Genomic DNA, 22841 nt, shown 5'->3' on the forward strand with positions numbered 1-22841 from the left:
CTGAGGGAGGTTTTTGTACGACGCTGTTTCACTGTGTGAACAACCACTGACTGTTGATGTAGTGTTCACTCTGACAGTAATAAACTGCTGCATCTTCAGTCTGGACTCCACTGATGGTCAGAGTGAAGTCAGACGCTGATCCACTGCCTGTAAAACGATCTGGAATCCCTGACAATCGCTGATTAACATACTTAATGAGCAGTTTAGGAACTCCTCCATCTTTCTGTTGGTACCAGGCTAAACGGTCAGAGCTATAAACATCCTGACTGGTCTTACAGCTGATGGTGACGGAGCCTCCCAGAGCAGAGCTCACTGCTCCAGGCTGAGTCACTGTGACCTGTCCTCTGGACTCTGAGGATACAGAGACACAAAGAGAAAGCAGCGTCATGGTTCTGTGGGCTTGATTTGAGAGGGACGGATGTTGATAGAGGAGAGGAGTTGTATTCTCTGGACTTTACCTGTGAAGCAGCAGCAGAGGAGAGTCCAGATGAGGACGCAGATCAGAGTCATGTTTCTGATGAGGAGGATTTGTGTGTCTTCTGTTGTGATGAAGGACAGCTGTCAGCCATCCAGTGTTCAAGTGTCAGGACTATAAAGTCTCCCAGAGCACTGGAGCATGGTGCTGCTGATGCAAAGTGTCTCTATGGAAATGTCTGACTCACTCCAACAGGGACTTGGATCAATCTGATCATGCTGGTTATCAGTCATCAATCAATTTTCAGTTAATTGATTAGGAACATTACACAACATATTTTGCAAGATTTTGTTTTCAGGTTTACTCTTCTAGATATATCTTGTTTCAAAACGTTTCCTTTTTTCAAAAATTTAGTGAGAGTTTATCAAGGGATCAGTTAATTATTTACGGAATTTATTGGAAATATATGTGGACTGACTGCTGATATTGTTTCTCTTTAAAATACTTTATGTGTGCAAAACTTTCTTTTTATAATTTATCATCTCAGTCTTGAGAAAACACTTCTGTGAAACTTAAAAATCATTACATTTCTGCTGTCAGGACGATAAACTCTCCCAGAACACTGGAGCTATTTTCTGACTTTCAGCAATTTTTGAAAGTTGATCAATGGATGAATCAGTTTATCACAGTATCATTTAGAAATGTGTACTTAATTTTAATTTTTAATTTTTTAACTTAATTTATCATGTATGATATATTTAACAGTTGATATGTATGAAATCTTCATGTTGTTGCTTTTTATTCTGTTTTGAAATTGAATTTTTACCCAAAAAATGTAAAATTGACATTTCCAAAAATTAAACAATAAATTATGGATATTTGTAGCTCTGTGTTATTTCCACTTTTCATACCAGCTGACAAAATGATACAAACAGTGAATGATTTTGGTGAGTTTGTTTGTTCCAAAGTCAGAGAGCCGTGTCTCTCTACAGTCAGAGGTTTTTGTACGGCGGCTCAATCAGTTTGTATCACTGTGGTGGACTTTTGGTGGAGGAACCAGACTGGAATTTGGAAGTAAGTTTCTATTTTTACTCATTGCTAAAAACTAAATACTAATCTTTAAAATATCTTTAAAAGTTCTATATCTGACCAGTTGTAAAATATGTTTGAATTCAGAGAAACTTCATGTATTAAAGTTTGAATTCCTCCTCATAGATGCTAACTCTGATCAGGTTTGATGAAATTCAATGTTTACATGATTTAAAGGACTGAAGGTGGAAAATTCCGAAACTTAAAGTATGAATTGGATAAAACTCCATTGGTCCCTTTGTCAATTTTTTACAAGATAATATAAATACATTTATGTTCTTCAATCCTGGATGGAGTGATGATAAAGATTTGTATTTGAAAAAGTGTTAAATTTCTAAACTTCCTCATTTCATCATAAATAGTTTCTTCGTCTGGATGAAATGATTTGACCTGTTTAGTAAATGATGATTGAAATACACAGAAAAACTCTTCATTTTTATCAACTAACTTTCTGTATTTTTCTGTTTCTACTAAATACTTTAATGTTTAGTTGAGACTTTGCAGTGATTTTGCAGTAAAACTTGTGAATGTTTCTTCATGTGCTTGTTTAGTTTCCAGAGTAGTTGGACATATTTGAGGTGAAACTGTGAGATGATTCTCTCTGAGCTGATTTACATGAGAGCTTTCTGAAAGGGAACTGAAACAATGTGTGAGTGAGTGAGTGCTGGAGCAGAAAAAGCATGTGACACAAACTCCTTGAAGGACTGAATCCAGCGTCTCACACTGAAGGTGTCCACGTGTGTGATGTTTGAGTGACAGCTGTGTGCTCCCTGTCCTCTAAGCTGATTGGTGTCTCCTAGGTGATGTCCGTCCCACCCTGACGGTGCTGCCCCCCTCCAGTGAGGAGCTGCAGCAGGGGAAGGCCACGCTCATGTGCCTGGCCAACAAGGGCTTCCCCTCAGACTGGAGTCTGTCCTGGAAGGTGGACGGCAGCAGCAGCAGCAGCAGCAGCATGAGCTGGGAGGAGAGCAGGAGCCCCGGGGTGCTGGAGAAGGACGGCCACTACAGCTGGAGCAGCACCCTGAGGCTCCCTGCAGACCAGTGGAGGAAGGTGGTCTCTGTGAGCTGTGAGGCCACCCAGGGCTCCCACACTCCGCTCTCACAGACACTGAGGAGAGACCAGTGTTCCCAGTCCTGACCTCACTCACTGGGACTCTCATACTGCTTTGACTCTCTGTCTGCTCTCTGGAACTCTCTCTCTTTCTGTCTCTCATCAAATTAAATAAAGATTCAAATTGTCCTATTTTCCTCCTCATCATGTCACATCTCATGTTTTCACAAAATAAAGATGTTTGTCTTCAAATCAAAAATGTTTCTGAGGATTTTATTGTTTAATCAAATGTGTTATTTCAGTTAAAATGTGCAAATATGAAAGAGATTCTACAATGTGATGAAAGACAGTCTTTATATATCAGGGTCCATTTTATGAAAATATCAACGATCATTTGAGGAATGTAAATAGAAGATGATGCCTCTCTTTATGTTTAAATTTATGTTTTAATGACATTCAGAGTCAGATATTCAAATCCGATACAACATATGTGCAAGCATCTCAGATCTATTGTCTGCCTTAAAATGCCAAAATAGCATCTTTTCTAAGCAATGAAAACAAAACTAAATCAAAAAACAAAATGCAACAACAACAGAAAACAAACAAAAAGGGAGTGATCTTTTCCATACATCACAATAACCATTTTGTAAAAATAAAATCAGGAGCAAATGACAAATAAAACACTATATAATCATGCCCCATAAATGGCTACACCATGAAGACAATCCTGATTTATTTTAATTAAATCATTAAAAACTGTAGTCCTACAATGCTGTCGATTACTCAAAGTATCATCAATTAATACAGAGAATTTTAATCGTTCCCTGGAAACGTTATTAGTTTTACAAGTAGTGCATCTGTTTAAACCTTGAACTTCTTCATCAAATCCTGTACAAACACATGCAGGAAAGAAAAAACAGGTTGTCCACATCAGAGAGCTGAGGCTGATCTTACAGCTGCTGGTCACACTCTTGTTCCACCTGAGAGCTGATTGAAGAGTACATGTGGACCTGAAACCTGAAAATAACATAGTTGTGGTCACAATACAAAAGTTAAAGACAGAAACAAGAAATCCACGTTTGATTTGCTGAAATAAAGCAAGAAATTCAGTAAACTTTAGGAAATTATCCACTTCAGATGTTTTCATTCGAAAATTTAGAGATCAGTTTGGGATGAAAAGAACAGTGTAGTATCTGATCTGAGATATATGTTGAGATATATGTTGCTTATTAGAATAGATGTGTTTTCTTGCCAAAGGAAGTCATTGCTGTGATTAGATTGGGGATCATTATGTCCAGGTAATGCTAATTGTTCTTTGTGGCCCAAATGTTTCTTTGGGTGTCTTAATGATAGGGGGTTGTTCTGTAGGGTCTTGTTCCATGACCAGATGTCTTCTAATTAGGAAACATATGTTGTGACCTCATACTTGTCCAAAACATATAAATGGGATCTCAGATTGCTGTTCGGGGAGATTCATTTGGCCGGATTATCCCAGACAGTCTCTCTGTCTGATCGATGCTGTTCTTCCTTATAATAAACTTATTATTAAGCAAGTCAGTGTCAACGGACGTTTCTTCTCCACCTGCACTTCACGAACATCAGAGAAACTATGACAACAGACAAGATAAGATAAGAAGATAAGGTAAGATAAGATAAGATAAGACAAGATAAGAGGACTTCAACCATCTCCTCCACCTTCTACCTGCCAGGTCCTCAAGTTGTTTTGTTGTCCACTTGTTTTCTGTCCATCCAGTTTGTTGTCTGTCTCTGTATCTGAACTTTTCTGCCTCCCGTCTTTTGTCATCATCATTTTCACTGTCAGGTTCCTTCACTGCACCTGCCTCCCTGACTGTTTGAATTAGATCCTGTCCAGTCTAACAAACTCTCATTCATTTACATTTCACTGAAAACTGGATGATTTATTGATGATTTAACTTTCTGTCTCTAAGACTTATAGATTTTTATTATTTCACCCTTTTTGTTTACACTGAATATGGAAATATTCTTTTCATCATTTAGATTTTTACATTTTATGTTATATTTTATAGTAATGAGGGACTTACAGATGCTTTTGGGCCATGACATCTTTGATTGTCTGGTTTCTGATGCTGGTCTGTGTCTTCACACTCAAAGGTCAAAGGTCAAAACAGTTTATCAGCAAATCGAAAGTATGTAGTTTATTCTCATTTACTGTCCCACAGTCACTCTCTTGGTTTTTCCTGGTCAATCAGAAAAGAACAAATGATTAAATTCGGATTTCAATGGATGATGAGGAGCTGCAACAGAACAAGTCATATTTAATCTGCTTGGTAACATTGTCTGTCTGTGTGTGTTTGTTCAGTGAACTGTATCAGTCACTTCAGTTTCTGTTCAGTCTGACTGAGGGAGGTTTTTGTACGATGCTGTTTCACTGTGTGAACAACCACTGACTGTTGATGTAGTGAACACTCTGACAGTAATAAACTGCTGCATCTTCAGTCTGGACTCCACTGATGGTCAGAGTGAAGTCAGTATTTCCAGAGCTTGTTCCACTGAAACGATCAGAAACTCCAGACTGACGACTGCTAGAGCAGTCAATGAGGAGTTTAGGAGCTTCTCCTGGTTTCTGTTGGTACCAGTTGAAGCAGTAACTAGTACTTGGACTGACTTTACATGTGATGGAGACTCTCTGTCCTGGAACAACAGACTGAGATCCAGCAGACTGAGTCACAGTGATTTCTCCTGATGAGCCTGAAAACATGAAAATGAGGAGAAGAGTTATCGAGACAAATCCAGCTTGGAGAAAGATGATCAGCATCCAAACACATGAGGATCATTTCTTTAACATGGACAACAGATGGAATCAAACTCCATGCTGCTGGTTTCAGTGTTTCTCATCATCCTGAAGCAGAGTTTTCAGCAGAGTCTCACCCTGAACAAGGAGCCCCAGGGTGGCCAGCAGCAGAGTCCCAAACATGATCACTGAGCTGCTGTTGTATCAGAGTCTGTGAAAGGCCTGAACAGACACTGATCTTATAAAAATCTAATAAAATTCTAGTTCTTCCTAGGCAGAATTAAAATCTGCCTGGATTCTAATTTGGCCTGCAACATATGTATATGTATATATGTATACATATATATATATATATATATATATATATATATATATATATATATACATGATGCCAGAGAAAACAAATCATTTTGTCAAACTTAAAACAGTGTTAAGGGCATAGACACCGGGATGACCTCTAATAACCACTAACGTTCTAACTATTGCAGAATTAATCATCTTTCTTTCATATTAGTGTCTCTATTTCCTCCCTGTAAAATCCAGGATCGAGTTTAAAATCCTCCTCTTCACATATAAAGCTCTTTGTGATCAAGCTCCGTATCATAAAGACCTTATTGTATCATATTATCCTAACAGAGCCCTGTGCTCTCAGGCTGCAGGTTTTCTTGTGGTTCCCAGAGTTTCTAAAACTAAAAGGAGACAGAGCCTTCAGTTATCAGCTCCTCTGTTGTGGAATCAGCTCCTTGTTTGGGTTCAGGAGACAGACATCCTCTCTACTTTTAAGATTAGATTAAAACTTTCCTCTTTGATCAAGTTTATAGTTAGGGCTTCTGAGGAACACATGAGCCATAACTTGTGTTGTTTCAGGTTTGGACTGCTGCTCAACTTCCCATGATTCACTAAACATCTTCTCCTGTTCTTCCTTCAGGGATGAATAAAGTTATTGTATTGTATTTACTCTCATCTTTCTCTCAACAATCATTTACAAGTCACTATTGCATCACTAACTGTGTCTCTTTCTGTAGTTTGTGCTTTGCCCTCTCTACAGGTGTCTCTGGATCTGGAGGTACATATCTCTAATCTGCAGTTACTGGCCTCACTGACTTACAAAGTGTATTGTTTGTCTATTTTCCATCTGTATCTGTTGTCTCTGTCCCCACTGATCCTCACCATACTGGTCAAGCAGATGGCCACCTTTCCTGAACCTGGTTCTGCAAGAACGTTTTGTTTGGATATTTTGTCTGTCACAGCCGGCAAAACAGAATTTTTCTTCCCCGTCTGCTGTTGCCAAGTGCTTGTTCAAAGAGAATCGAAAGAAACTTTGGGTTTGTTGAATCTTTGTTTTACTATGTGAAGTGACTGAAGATGACATGTTGTGAACTGGAGCTATTTGAATGAAATTTAGTGAAAATAAAGTTGAAGATCGATAATAAAGGACTCTGAGTCTGATCTCTGTCTTCATATTTACTTAAAAAGCAAATCATTTAGAAAGCTGTGATTCCAAATAAATCAGAGGTCGAAGTTCCTGATCATGCTTTATCTCATCTCTTAAGGCAACCAAAGGAAACTTTTGTTTGTTGTTTTTTCTGTTTTAACTTGTGTGTGACGTATCTAAAGATGAGGCAAGTCAGTTGGTGCTAGATGGATAAAAATGAATTAAAATAAAATGAAACATTGATAATGAAAGTTTCTGAGTCTGATCTGTGTCTTAGAATAAAAATAAATGAACAGTGACAGGATTGTTACTTGATTTCATTGTGAATCTGACAAAAACATGAAATTGTAATCGGACCTGAATGAACGCTGAGCAGCTGCTAAAAAGAGAGCTCGATTGGTATTAAAATATTTAAAGATACTGAACTTGTTTTGGGATCTGTGTGTGTGTGTTCAGTGAACTGTATCAGTCACTTCAGTTTCTGTTCAGTCTGACTGAGGGAGGTTTTTGTACGACGCTTTTTCACTGTGTGAACACAGCTTGACTGTTGATTTCATGATAACTCTGACAGTAATAAACTGCTGCATCTTCAGTCTGGACTCCATTGATGGTCAGAGTGAAGTCAGAGTTTGATCCACTGCCTGTAAAACGATCTGGAATCCCTGACAATCGCTGATTAACATACTTAATGAGCAGTTTAGGAACTCCTCCATCTTTCTGTTGGTACCAGGCTAACCAGTTAGAGCTATAAACATTCTGACTGGTCTTACAGCTGATGGTGACGGAGCCTCCCAGAGCAGAGCTCACTGCTCCAGACTGAGTCACTGTGACCTGTCCTCTGGACTCTGAGGATATAGAGACACAAAGAGAAAGCAGCGTCATGGTTCTGTGGGCTTGATTTGAGAGGGACGGATGTTGATAGAGGAGAGGAGTTGTATTCTCTGGACTTTACCTGTGAAGCAGCAGCAGAGGAGAGTCCAGATGAGGACGCAGATCAGAGTCATGTTTCTGATGAGGAGGATTTGTGTGTCTTCTGTTGTGATGAAGGACAGCTGTCAGTCATCCAGTGTTCAAGTGTCAGGACTATAAAGTCTCCCAGAGCACTGGAGCATGGTGCTGCTGATGCAAAGTGTCTCTCTATGGAAATGTCTGACTCACTCCAACAGGGACTTGGATCAATCTGATCATGCTGGTTATCAATCATCAATCAGATTATCAGAATATTTATTAGGAACATCACACAACATATCTTCTAAGAGTTTGTATTCAGGTTTACTCTTCTAGATATACCTTGTTTCAAAACGTTTCCATTTTTTTCAAATATTTAGTGAGAATTTATCAGGGGATCAGTTAATTAATTTAGTAATTTATTGGAAATATATGTGGACTGACTGCTGATATTGTTTCTCTTTGAAATACTTTATGTGTGCAGACCTTTCTTTTTATAATTTATCATCTCAGTCTTGAGAAAACACTTCTGTGAAACTTAAAAATCATTACATTTCAGCTGTCAGGACGATAAACTCTCCCAGAACACTGGAGCTTTTTTCTGACTTACAACAATTTTTCAAAGTATATCAATGGATAAATCAATTTATCACAGCATCATTTGGAAATGTGTACTTAATTTTAATTTTTAATTTTTTAACTTAATTTATCATGTATGATATATTTAACAGTTCATATGTATGAAATCTTCTTGTTGTTGCTTTTTATTTTCTGTTTTGAAATTGAATTTTTACCCCAAAAAATGTAAAATTGACATTTCCAAAATTAAACAATAAATTATGGATATTTGTAGCTCTGTGTTATTTTCAGTTTTCATACCAGCTGACAAAATGATACAAACAGTGAATGATTTTGGTGAGTTTGTTTGTTCCAAAGTCAGAGAGCCGTGTCTCTCTACAGTCAGAGGTTTTTTTGTACGGCGGCTCAATCAGTTTGTATCACTGTGGTGGACTTTTGGTGGAGGAACCAGACTGGATGTTGGAAGTAAGTTTATATTTTTACTCATTGCTAAAAACTAAATACTACTCTTTAAAATATATTTTAAAAGCTCAAAATCTGAACAGTTGTAAAATATTTTTAAATTCAGAGAAACTTCATGTATTAAAGTTTGAATTCCTCCTCATAGATGCTAACTCTGATCAGGTTTGATGAAATTCAATGTTTATATGATTTAAAGGACTGAAGTTAGAAAATTACGAAACTTAAAGTATGAATTGGATAAAACTCCTTTGGTCCCTTTGTCAATTTTTTACAAGACAATATAAACACATTTATGTTCTTCAATCCTGGATGGAGTGACGATAAAGATTTGTATTTGAAAATGTGCAAAAATTTCTAAACTTCCTCATTTCATCATAAATTCTTTCTCCATCTGGATGAAATGATTTGACCTGTTTAGTAAATTATGATTGAAATCCACAGAAAAACTCTTCATTTTTATCAACTAACTTTCTGTATTTTTCTGTTTCTACTAAATACTTTAATGTTTATTTGAAACTTTGAAGTGATTTTGCAGTAAAACTTGTGAATGTTTCCACATGTGCTTGTTTAGTTTCCAGAGTAGTTGGACATATTTGAGGTGAAACTGTGAGATGATTCTCTCTGAGCTGATTTACATGAGAGCTTTCTGAAAGGGAACTGAAACAATGTGTGAGTGAGTGAGTGCTGGAGCAGAAAAAGCATGTGACACAAACTCCTTGAAGGACTGAATCCAGCGTCTCACACTGAAGGTGTCCACGTGTGTGATGTTTGAGTGACAGCTGTGTGCTCCCTGTCCTCTAAGCTGATTGGTGTCTCCTAGGTGATGTCCGTCCCACCCTGACGGTGCTGCCCCCCTCCAGTGAGGAGCTGCAGCAGGGGAAGGCCACGCTCATGTGCCTGGCCAACAAGGGCTTCCCCTCAGACTGGAGTCTGTCCTGGAAGGTGGACGGCAGCAGCAGCAGCAGCAGCAGCATGAGCTGGGAGGAGAGCAGGAGCCCCGGGGTGCTGGAGAAGGACGGCCACTACAGCTGGAGCAGCACCCTGAGGCTCCCTGCAGACCAGTGGAGGAAGGTGGTCTCTGTGAGCTGTGAGGCCACCCAGGGCTCCCACACTCCGCTCTCACAGACACTGAGGAGAGACCAGTGTTCCCAGTCCTGACCTCACTCACTGGGACTCTCATACTGCTTTGACTCTCTGTCTGCTCTCTGGAACTCTCTCTCTTTCTGTCTCTCATCAAAGTAAATAAAGATTCAAATAGTCCTATTTTCCTCCTCATCATGTCACATCTCATGTTTTCACAAAATAAAGATGTTTGTCTTCAAATCAAAAATGTTTCTTAGAAGATTATTGATTTGTCAGACGCTTTGTTTCAGTTAAAATCTGTAACTATGAAAGAGATGCTACAATGTGATGAAAGAGAGTCTTTATATATCAGGGTCCATTTTATGAAAACATCAACGATCATTTAGCTGTATAAATTCAAGATGATGTCTTCATTTTCCTCTGGTACAATAAAGCAGTTCGTAGTAATGTGGGAGAGAAGGATGAGTTAAGTTCATGTTGAAGTGACCATGAAGCTGCCAAAAGAAAACAACAAATAAAATACTATATAATCATTTCCCATAAATGGCAACAAAAGAAAGACAGTTCTGAATTACTGTAATTAAATAGTTAACTAGAAAAGCACTCGGAGAGCGCAGACCTCCGCCAGGCCGATGATTACATAACCTCCTGGCGGAGGTAAAAATTGAAGTCCTACAGTTCTGTCAAATATTCAAAACCTAATCATTAAATTAAGAGAATTGATTTGTTTATTGGAAAAGCTTTTAGTTTTACAAGTAGTGCATCTGTTTAGATAAGATAAGGTAAGATGGAGTAACATCAGTAAAAAATACCAAGAAACAAAAACATCCAACAACAGAATTTCAACAAAACAGAAACAACTGTTTTATTTGACACTGAGAAAATGACTGTGAAAAATAAAATAGTGATGAGTCATGACTGTTCTGTTTATTTTGTTCTTCTTCTGTGTCTTCAGCCTCGTTCTCTCTTCACCAGGTCTCTCTATTTCTATGGATCTTTCCAGTCGCTGCTGTTCACCATCTGACCAACAGACGTCCTCACACTTTCCCTCCAGTCTCCTTCACCCTCCTGATCACCTGCTCCTCATCCTCCAATCAGCTTCATTGTCAGGTTCCTTCACTCCACCTGCCTCCCTGACTGTTTCAATTAGATCCTGTTCAGTCTAACAAACTCTCATTCATGAAAACTGGGTGATTTCTTCTGCTGAGGAAGATCTGTGAAAGCTCCACAACTGCTGTTTCCAACGTCAGGAACGAACTTTCTGACTTATTGATTTTTATTATTTGACCATTTTTGTTTCCACTGAATATTGAAGCTTTCTTTTCATCATTTAGTTTTTATATTTTACATTATATTTAACATTACATTTTGTAGTACTGAGGGATGTACAGATGCTTTTGGGCCATGACATCTTTGATTGTCTGGTTTCTGATGCTGGTCTGTGTCTTCACACTCAAATCATAACAGTTTATTCTCATTTGCTGTCCCACAGTCACTTCTCTTGGTTTTCTGGACAGTCAGAAAAGAACAAATGATTATGTTTGTATTTAGAATGATGAGGAGCTGCAACAGAACAAGTCATATTTAATCTGCTTGGTAACATTGTCTGTCTGTGTGTGTTCAGTGAACTGTATCAAATCAAAACTGACTGAGGGAGGTTTTTGTACGACGCTTTTTCACTGTGTGAACAACCACTGACTGTTGATGTAGTGAGCACTCTGACAGTAATAAACTGCTGCATCTTCAGTCTGGACTCCACTGATGGTCAGAGTGAAGTCAGAGTTTGATCCACTGCCTGTAAAACGATCTGGAATCCCTGACAATCGCTGATTAACATACTTAATGAGCAGTTTGGGAACTCCTCCATCTTTCTGTTGGTACCAGTGTAAATAGCTCGGATTCTGACTGGTCTTACAGCTGATGGTGACGGAGCCTCCCAGAGCAGAGCTCACTGCTCCAGACTGAGTCACTGTGACCTGTCCTCTGGACTCTGAGGATACAGAGACACAAAGAGAAAGCAGCGTCATGGTTCTGTGGGCTTGATTTGAGAGGGACGGATGTTGATAGAGGAGAGGAGTTGTATTCTCTGGACTTTACCTGTGAAGCAGCAGCAGAGGAGAGTCCAGATGAGGACGCAGATCAGAGTCATGTTTCTGATGAGGAGGATTTGTGTGTCTTCTGTTGTGATGAAGGACAGCTGTCAGTCATCCAGTGTTCAAGTGTCAGGACTATAAAGTCTCCCAGAGCACTGGAGCATGGTGCTGCTGATGCAAAGTGTCTCTCTATGGAAATGTCCTCATTGGAGTTCAGAGTTTTATGGTAACAAAACATGCAAACAGCACTAACAGAGACCATTTCCTCATTCAAATACAGTTCAAATGAAGACAATTATGAGGCTGGCTGCTGACAACTCTGGCTAGTGCCTCCTCCCCTCCCTTTTTTCCTTTTTAGGTGTCCTCACCTTGTGACTCCAGCAACAGGTGTTGCTCGTTTTCAATCAACTGCCGGATTAGGAGCAAGTGGGAACACAGCCAATCAGCCTCACTTCCTCTGCCATAAGAATGGACGTCACTCAACTCTAAGTGCTGGATCGTGAAACCTAATGTAACAGTTCTTGTGCTTACAGTCATAGTTCTTAAGTTTCCTGTGTGCTTATAGTAATTCTGGTCTCTCTTCTGCTACAGTCCTCGTCTCACCTGCACCTACTGTTCTCCGTCTCGGTTTATTCTGTTCATCTCCTGGATCATTCTGCGACCACCTGAAAGTCACCTACCGTCACCGTTGTTCCGTCCAATGTTCATCTCCACCGACCCCACCACTGCAACCCCTCCCAGATTCTTACTCCAGCCGAAGCCCAGTCCGAGCATCCCTGAGTTTTTGAGTTTTCGTTGTAGCTTCATTTTTTTCCTATGTGTGTCGATTGAGTTTACGTTTGTCATTCTTTAGAGTGTTAGTAGTATCAAGCCAGAGGCTTCGCTTTCAGTTGTTTTTTTCCCTGCCTTGTTTTCTTGTGTTTTAGTATTAGTCCCAGTTCTTGCCTGGGTGTTACTCACCGTGAGTTCTGGCTTACTCTGTCATCAGCCATTAGTAGCATTAAAGCGCGAAGCTTCCTTATTCGTTTGTTTTTTCCGGTTAGCCTTCCGCCTGCAAGTTAAAGCCTTAAGACATTGTACCGTGGCAATACAGCCTTTAAAACTTAAACCTCTGCGTGCCTGTCCATTCCCTGCACCGGAGCTCTCCTTCCGAATCCTGACAACTATTCACAATGCGTTCTGCAGATGTAGCTTGTCCAGAGAATCAAAGACTGTTTCTGAAAGATTTGTAGAAGCTAAATTGTCACCTTTTGATGCTGTACCACAAACTAGATTCAATATTTGTCATTCACAAGAATCTAAGTAACACACCAGATGATGTATGATGCATAATAAAAGCAGCTGATCAAAGTGTCCAAATGACTAACAGCCATGCTCTCTGGAGGTCAGTTCAAAACTACCAGAACTGGATAAAGTAATCAGTACTGTTCTTTTGTGTGCAAATGTGTGCAAAACTCTCTCTCTCTCTTGGAGATGTACATATTGATCCAACTGCTGTCTGATGCTGCAGGTTTTCATTACATTCAGAAGGATTAGTCTTAAACAGCTGGAAGAAAAAAAGTTCAGATTATCTTGTGTGGAAAACTTGAATTAAATCCATTATTGATGAGAATAATCAATATTTAATCTATTAGCATCTGTTTCCGTTGCATTAAAGTTTCTTTATGAAGGACATTCCATTCTGTAGCATTACAGATGTGAACTTGTAGAGCAAAATGAGTCAGACAGGTGTGTTGTGATGATGACACAGACTGTATGTTGAGCTCGCTGTGATGTTGTTGAACAAACACTGGTACTGAAATGTGGTTAAATCCTTCCTTAAATAATTTGATGAAGAACCACTGCTTGTGTGAGTCTGTCCTGTAATATGATTAATGTTATGGTTAAAAAACAAAAAGCAGTGTTCCATTTGAAGGCTGACTGTTGTCTCCTTTTTTTCTTTGTCAATTTAGCAGCAAAGCTAAAAACTCTGTAATAATCCCCTTGATTCACACCAAAAAACTTGATCCTGAACACGACTGTTTTGTTCTCAATGATTTCACTGTAGAAACTGTGAATCTGTGCAGCAGCTCAGATGTTTGTATGTAGAAAAGTGTTCAGGTCAATGAGGCTCCATAAGATCACAATGACATGTCTGAAATAACCAATGAAACCACCTGCTGTGTAACATGTAGAACGTCTCTCAGTCTCCATCCTTCTGCTGTGTGATGCTGTTCAATGAAGTCAGAGAAGAGAAGACCATTTTCTGCATTTGTTTGATCATGGTGACACAGAGTCTGAAGAGGTTTTCAACACTTGAGTTGGTCATGATGTGATAGTGAAGGAGACGGAGCTCATCTGCAGTTGGTTTTGATGCAGTTTACATTCTGGTTTTAAATATGTTGTAGTATAGTTATCTATAGGTGAAAAGTTATGTTTTTGAGTGTTTGAAACATTTACTAGTTTTTTGTGAGATTAGAGAGATGTTCAGACTTTGTTTGGGTTGTTATTGATCATGAAGGTTTCTGATGCTGATCTGTGTCTTCATATTTCTGTAGTTGTGGAGCTGTGATTCAACATAAAGCTGAGGTCAAAGGTCCTGATGAAGCTTGATCTCACAAACAGTCACAGATGAATCAGCAATACATATGTTTTTGGATGATGAGAAACAGTCAAAAACAAAATAATGTCCTCATTGGAGTTCAGAGTTTTATGGTAACAAAACATGCAAACAGCACTAACAGAGACCATTTCCTCATTCAAATATAGTTCAAATGAAGACTATTCACAATGTGTTCTGCAGATGTAGCTTGTCCAGAGAATCAAAAACTGTTTCTGAAAGATTTGTTGTAGTTAAGTTGTCTTCTTTTAATGTTGTACCACAAACTCAATTTGATACAGTTTTTTATGATTGCATAAACACTAAAAACAAAAGAATCACATAATTATCAATACCTTACACTCAAGGAGCAAAACACGGGACCACATTTTCACCACTATAAACACAAAATCAGCCTCACACTTTTTGCAGAACAATACACACAGTCATTTGCAAAACATTAAACACACTTGTATACATTAGACACAGACGTATTAGTGCAGCGGTTAAGAGAATAATTGTTCAAATTATGATAAAAGTACCAAACTTGGACCAAGTAGAGCCTGAACCCTTGTCTTCCACATCAGGGAGAGCTTCACCAGAAATTTGCATTATTTCAGGGGTAGATTAAGTATTAAATATTGGGTATCGGTTAATATGTTAAATATTTTAAAAATCATTTAACACTATGTATATAGCCAAATTGGTGGCCTATTTTCCCTTCAAGTGGAAGACAGCTATTGATTGGAGGGATTTTAAGCATGTTGAGCTAAAAAAAAAGTGGTTCTGCAGCATAAATACTTCAAAATGTACACAATTTAAACTTTGAATATACAGAATACTTAACAGTGCAGAATTATACCATATCAGTAACATTTGGCCTACATTATACATGGCTGTTCATCCAATTGTTGCACAATTTATAGCTGTGTAACTTAAAAGTAACAATCCTATGTCTTTTTCATGTATTTCACTCTTTACAGTATTGTCCTTGTTTCAGTTTATTGTTATACTTCTTGATCTCAAATACGATGTTATTCTTAATACATGAGGAAACCTAAGGCAGCTAAAACATTTGAGGAATATGCCTCACTTGAATTCATACCCTACATTGAATCTCTACTTGTCAATGTGGAGAGATTGGATGTTGTTTGGGACCAATATTTTCCATTCAGCATAAAGGGACAAGCACGAGAGGGACAAGGCCAGCGAGTTAGAAGAAGAGTTTCAGATAAGACAGCATACCAAGAAACTGGGCAGACTTCCTCAGAAACACTGAGAATAAGCAGGAACTCTTCAGATACCTGTCAGAGAAGATTTCAAAAATGGTGGTAGAAGGCAAGCAGTTGTACACTACTTGTCATGACAAAGTGCTGACTGCCCACCGGTGTGACAAAGAGAACATCACAGCCCTTGAACCTTGTAATCAGGAAGAGGTTGATACACACATGCTGCTGCATGCAGCACATGCTGCAAGTGAAGGCCACAAGAAAATGCTGATAAGGACAGATGACACAGATGTAGTTGTCCTTGCAATATCACAAATGCAAAGGCTTTCAGTGCTTGAATTATGGATAGCATTTGGTGTTGGGAAACACTATCGTTACATCCCAGCACACTCTATTGCATCTGCAGTGGGGTCTGTGAAATCCTCTGGTTTACCTTTCTTTCACAGTCTGACTGGATGTGACACCACATCAGCATTTGCAGACAGAGGAAAGAAAACAGCATGGGATATTTGGACAGTATTTCCTGAGATATCATCTGTTTTCACCAGGCTATCAACGTATCCAGCAGACATCAGTGGACATTAAGTTGCCCAGCTTGAACGATTTGTTGTGCTGCTCTATGCAAAGACATCTGAGGCATCCAGTGTCAATGAAGCCCATCAGTGTCTCTTTGCTCGAGGGTCTCGAGACTTGGAGAATATTCCTCCCACCCAGGGAGCACTAAAACAGCACATCAAGAGAGCAGTGTATCAAGCTGCTTATGTTTGGGGTCAGACGTTAGTAGCTCAGCAAGAACTCCCATCACCTGCTGACTGGGGTTGGGAGAAGACCAAACAAGGATGGATCCCAAAGTGGACAGATCTGCCAGAAGCGAGTAAAGCATGTATGAACTTATTAACATTGAAACCACCCCCTTAATCTTTTAATTTTTGCTGAAGCTCTCCTTCTTCTGCTTACCAATGGTCTTGGCTATGCATCTGCAAAATTTGGTACTTTTATCACAATTTGAACAATTCTTCCAAATATTCTCCTTAACCGCTGCACTATATATCATGATGTCACTTCCTTGCAATTCCACAGCACTGATGGACAAATCACCACACCCATGAGCCATTTGGTTAAACACCCACATCAGGTGTGCAAACACACGATTGCTTTATTGTAGACACACCAATCAGGTTTGAGCACGATAAAAATGCAACAGGTGAGTTCACCTGCTTTCCACCAAAATGGAAGCAGCCAGAGGAAGACGAGTGAGGATGACAGGGGGAATCCGTGGAGGACGAGCAGGAGGTAGAGGCAGAGGTCGAGGAAGAGGAAGAGGAAGACCTGAAGCAGGAGGAGAACACCCTCAAAGAAGAAGAGGACCAAATTTGTCTCATGAGATTCGAGCAACACTAGTTGATCACGTCATGAATCATGGATTGATGCTGAGGGAAGCTGGACTAAGAGTTCAGCCAAATCTTAGCAGATTTACAGTGGCATCTGTCATAAGGACATTTCGACAAGAAAACAGGTAAAAAAAAAGTTGTCAACAGTTACAGTAATCAGCTGCTTGCTGTATTGTATCCACCATATCGGCACTTTTGATACCTCTTCCTGTGTCATTTTACAATAGCTTACATGTGGTTTTTTTCTACATAGGATTGAGGGCTGAGAACGACAAGGAGGAAGGGGCCCTATAATCACACCAGAGCAAGAGACAGAAATCTTAAACATGGTTTTGACCAATAATGCCATTAGGCTCAGAGAACTTCAAGCCAAAATTATTAGTGACAACACCATTTTCAATAATGTCCATCAGGTCTCTCTGACAACAATAGCACGCATCCTGAAAAAACATCAAGTTCACATGAAACAACTGTATCGAGTACCTTTTGAGAGGAATTCAGAGAGGATCAAACAGCTGGGGCATGAGTATGTGGAGGTATGTATTGTTCACTTTAACATTGTGATGTTACATACTGCACACGTAATAATTTTTACATGTAAATTTACTGCATACTAGACCTATGCTGAACTACACAATCTTGTCTTTCACTGTATTTCAGAGAGTTTTACAGATGGATGCTGAGGAAATCCCACATGAATTTATTTACATCGATGAGGCAGGGTTCAACCTCAGGAAAGTCAGAAGGAGAGGCAGAAACATCATTGGCCACAGGGCTATAATTAATGTCCCAGGGCAACGTGGGGGTAACATCACCCTTTGCGCAGCCATTTCCCTGAATGGGGTCCTCCACCCTCATGCCAATATGGGCCCTTACAACACAGATCAAATGATCAGATTTTTGGACAGATTGCACAACCTCCTCCCAGTAAATAACCAAATGCACCAGATCCACTACATTGTCATCTGGGACAATGTGTCATTCCACCACTCTGCTCTGGTCCAGAACTGGTTTCAGCACCATCCACTGTTTACAGTCCTATACCTTCCACCATACTCTCCATTTCTAAACCCCATCGAAGAATTTTTCTCGGCATGGCGGTGGAAAGTTTATGATCTCTGGCCCCAGACTCAGATGCCCCTCATTCAGGCCATGGAAGAGGCTTGTGACCAAATTGACGCTGCAGCTGTGCAAGGATGGATCCGTCATTCAAGACGGTTCTTCCCACGTTGTCTTGCCAACGAAGATATTGCCTGTGATGTAGATAAAAATTATCTGGCCAGATCCAGCTCGGTGAAGAGATGTTTAGTATTTAATTTATTTTACTCAGATTTCTTTTTGTTTTCTTCATTTTCTTTACATATTTTTAACCCTTACTGGTAGTACAGTATTTTTATTTGTCTATTTTGTGGGTTTACAGTGTTGGGATATGTTTTCTTGTGATTGTCTATGTTGACTGAATGTGGTTATATGAAGAAAATTAAATCATATTTTCAAAAGTCTGCAGCATTGATCTTGTGATGTGACACGGGGAATTTGTGCTGCAGCCACATTGAAATCTATTGAAAATCATATCAAAATATTGACAATAAAAATAAACAAAAAGAATTTCTAATTCCAAACACACCTGAGTGTAGTTGTCAGCTGAAAAACGGTCCAGGTGATCTGTGTTTGGCCTCATCAGAAACCATATAGAAGGAGACACTCAGAAAGGTTCTACCCACAATGCATCGTGAGAGAAGACATCAGATGTAATGGATGAAAACATGAGGCCAAATGCAGACGACAGGGTGTAAATGTTACAGTATACATGTGTTGTTGGTTTTTGAATTTTATCTCTTGATTTCTATTCTGCCCACTGAATTCTAAGATTCTGCATTTTATTTTTGTTGACAGTAAACTTTTTATTTTTTGTAAGGTCCCAAAGTACCGATGCAAAGGCACAGAGAAAATACGTCAATGTTGCTGAAGTAAACTGCTGCATTCCCGATTCATTCTTGTTGCAATATATTACAATAATTTAGAGAACTCAAAGTGCAAAGATCTTATTTTATAATAAAATACTGATTTATCTAAAAAGAAATCATTCAAACTTGAAAGATTACAATTAATTTCATGTAATGCTCTCTGTTGTTAGTATTTTGCAGCTCAGTGTGCTCAGAGTGACAGTGTTTGTTTCCAAAGTGTTCTAGTGTTGTGGTTGAATGAGCTTATTTTGAGACATGTATGAAGTGTTTTGTTGGTGAGAAACAGTTTTGGGGATGAGATTAACTGTTTAGCTGAGATACATGATGGAAATGCAGGCTGTGTTAACAGTTTTGAACATGTGACTTCAGTTTGGACCAATGCCTGTTAGCAATTGAAAAAAAAAACTGTAAGGGGTAACAAAAAGTTAATTAGTCATGAACTGTTTGATAATTTTCCAAACGGAGATGACAAACATTTGATGGTTCAGTTTGACAATTATGAAAACTTTCTAGTTTTTCTTTACAGAATGGTGATTTTTTTGTGTGTATTGGAAAGAAAAAGGCCTTCTGTGACATAACATTTGCCTTTAATCAATTAAAATATCCTTTTTGGATTGGAAATGAAAGTTACAGCTGTTATGTTTTTTAGCTTGTGGATCCTCATAGCAGACATGATGTCTTCCTCATACAAGATCCTTCCTGGGTGGTTCTTATCATGTGAACATGCTGACTGGAAACTGAAGCACATGTTGTTACATTCCACTGATTTAGCAAGCAGGTGTGTGTGTGTGTGTGTGTGTGTGTGTGTGTATGTGTGTGTGTGTGTGTGTGTGTGTGTGTGTGTGTGTGTGTGTGTGTGTGTGTGTGTGTGTGTGTGTGTGTGTGTGTACTTGTTTCTGCTATACAGGTGGGGACTTTGACCTGACTATTTGCTATAAAGGTGGGGACTTGTCTTACGGTGGGGACCTAAAATGAGGTCCCCACGGGTGGCAACACCGTTTTCTTGGCCATATTGTTGTTAATAAAAAATGTAAAAGTGCAAAAACGTTTGTTTAGGGTTAGGCATTGATTTGGTGATGGTTAAGGTTAGGGTAAGGGTATGGGTTAGGAGTTAGATATGAATGGGAGTCAATGGTAAGTCCCCACCGGTATAGAAAAACAAACATGTGTGTGTGTGTGTGTGTGTGTGTGTGTGTGTGTGTGTGTGTGTGTGTGTGTGTGTGTGTGTGTGTGTGTGTGTGTGTGTGTTCAGTCAACTGTATCAGTCACTTCAGCTTCTATTCAGTCTGATTGAGGGAGGTTTTTGTACTACGCTTTTTCACTGTGTGAACACATACTGACTGTTGATGCTATGGAGACTCTGACAGTAATAAACTGCTGCATCTTCAGTCTGGACTCCACTGATGGTCAGAGTGAAGTCAGAGTTTGATCCACTGCCTGTAAAACGATCTGGAATCCCTGACAATCGCTGATTAACAAACTTAATGAGCAGTTTAGGAACTCCTCCATCTTTCTGTTGGTACCAGGCTAAACGGTCAGAGCCATAAACATCCTGACTGGTCTTACAGCTGATGGTGACGGAGCCTCCCAGAGCAGAGCTCACTGCTCCAGACTGAGTCACTGTGACCTGTCCTCTGGACTCTGAGGATACAGAGACACAAAGAGAAAGCAGCGTCATGGTTCTGTGGGCTTGATTTGAGAGGGACGGATGTTGATAGAGGAGAGGAGTTGTATTCTCTGGACTTTACCTGTGAAGCAGCAGCAGAGGAGAGTCCAGATGAGGACGCAGATCAGAGTCATGTTTCTGGTGAGGAGGATTTGTGTGTCTTCTGTTGTGATGAAGGACAGCTGTCAGTCATCCAGTGTTCAAGTGTCAGGACTATAAAGTCTCCCAGAGCACTGGAGCATGGTGCTGCTGATGCAAAGTGTCTCTCTATGGAAATGTCCTCATTGGAGTTCAGAGTTTTATGGTAAAAAAAACATGCAAACAGCACTAATGCGTTCTGAAGGTGTAGCTTGTCCAGACAGTCAGACTGTTTCTGAAAGATTTGTTGTCGCTAAATTGTCTTCTTTTTAATGCTGTACCACAAACTAAATTTGATATTTGTCATTCTCAAGAATCTAAGTAACACACCAGGTGATGTATGATGCATAATAAAAGCAGCTGAACAAAGTGTCCAAATGACTAACAGTCATTTCTTAAAAAGTCAAACTGAAATCTCAGGGTCAGCTTGAAGATGTGATGTGACAAAATATTTAACTGCAGCTGTGTGACAACTCACCTGTCTGATATGAAGACATGTAGTTGTACACAGTGTGAGCTGCTGATAGATCCTGGTCTGGACTCATCTTCTCTCAGTGCTTTCTGGAGGTCAGTTCAAAATGACCAGAATTGGATAAAGTAATCAGTGCTTTTCTTTTGTGTGCAAATGTGTGCAAAACTCTCTCTTGGAGATGGACATATTGATCCAGCTGCTGTCTGATGCTGCAGGTTTTCATTACATTCAGAGGGATTAGTCCTAAACAGCTGAAAGAAACAAAGTTCAGATTATCTCATGTGGAAAACTTGAATTAAATCCATTATTGATGAGAATAATCAATATTTAAACTGTTAGTGTCTGTTTCCACTGCATTAAAGTTTCTTTATGAAGGACAATCCATTCTGTAGCATTACAGATGTGAACTTGTAGAGCAAAATGAGTCAGACAGGTGTGTTGTGATGATGACACAGACTGTATGTTGAGCTCGCTGTGATGTTGTTGAACAAACACTGGTACTGAAGTGTGGTTAAATCCTTCCTTAAATAATTTGATAAAGAACCACTGCTTGTGTGAATCTTTTCTGTCATATGATTAACGTTATAAGTTAAGAACAAAAAGCAGTGTTTGATTTGAAGGCTGACTGTCTGTTGTCTCTTTTTTGGTCAATTCAAGCAGCAAAGATAAAAACTCTGTAATAATCCCCTTGATTCATACCAAAAAACTTGATCCTGAACACGACTGTTTTGTTCTCAATGATTTCACTGTAGAAACTGTGAATCTGTGCAGCAGCTCAGATGTTTGTATGTAGAAAAGTGTTCAGGTTAATGAGGCTCCATAAGATCACAATGACATGTCTGAAATAACCAATGAAACCACCTGCTGTGTAACATGTAGAACGTCTCTCAGTCTCCATCCTTCTGCTGTGTGATGCTGTTCAATGAAGTCAGAGAAAAGAAGATCATTTTCTGCATTTGATCATGGTGACACAAAGTCTGAAGAGGTTTTCAACACTTGAGTTGGTCATGATGTGATACTGAAGGAGACGGAGCTCATCTGCAGTTGGTTTTGATGCAGTTTACATTCTGGTTTTAAATATGTTGTAGTATAGTTATCTATAGGTGAAAAGTTATGTTTTTGAGTGTTTGAAACATTTACGAGTTTTTTTTTCTGAGATTAGAGAGATGTTCAGACTTTGTTTGGGTTGTTATTGATCATGAAGGTTTCTGATGCTGATCTGTGTCTTCATATTTCTGTAGTTGTGGAGCTGTGATTCAACATAAAGCTGAGGTCAAAGGTCCTGATGAAGCTTGATCTCATAAACAGTCACAGATGAATCAGCAATAAATATGTTTTTGGATGATGAGAAACAGTCAATGACAAAATAATTTGACTGATATTTGTTTCAGTATTTAACATGAAACTTGTCTTGATGCTTGATATTCATGATTCATGGTGAAAGAAACAGTGGAGACATGTAGAAACCACTT

General features: G+C 39.2%; 3 gene segments (V, D, J or C); 1 reads left to right on the top strand and 2 right to left on the bottom strand.

The window, feature by feature from the left end:
• The window catches only part of LOC127533663 (Ig kappa-b4 chain C region-like), a 12865-nt gene extending 2805 nt beyond the window's left edge, over positions 1-10060 (top strand). Inside the window, 1 exon segment of the C gene segment in view lies at positions 9573-10060. Within this exon segment, the coding sequence occupies positions 9644-9910 (267 nt within the window).
• LOC127533658 (immunoglobulin kappa variable 1-39-like) lies at positions 4963-5511 on the bottom strand. The segment is given in 2 exon segments: positions 4963-5285; positions 5466-5511. Coding segments are annotated over 2 exon segments (369 nt in total).
• Positions 10061-11511: 1451 nt separating the features above from the next.
• LOC127533738 (immunoglobulin kappa variable 4-1-like) lies at positions 11512-20920 on the bottom strand. The segment is given in 4 exon segments: positions 11512-11728; positions 15783-15798; positions 20459-20476; positions 20651-20920. Coding segments are annotated over 4 exon segments (494 nt in total).
• Positions 20921-22841: the final 1921 nt, after the last annotated feature.

The sequence above is a fragment of the Acanthochromis polyacanthus genome, chromosome 4 (genome assembly GCF_021347895.1).
Source record: "Acanthochromis polyacanthus isolate Apoly-LR-REF ecotype Palm Island chromosome 4, KAUST_Apoly_ChrSc, whole genome shotgun sequence".
NCBI classification, from domain to species: Eukaryota; Metazoa; Chordata; class Actinopteri; family Pomacentridae; genus Acanthochromis; species Acanthochromis polyacanthus.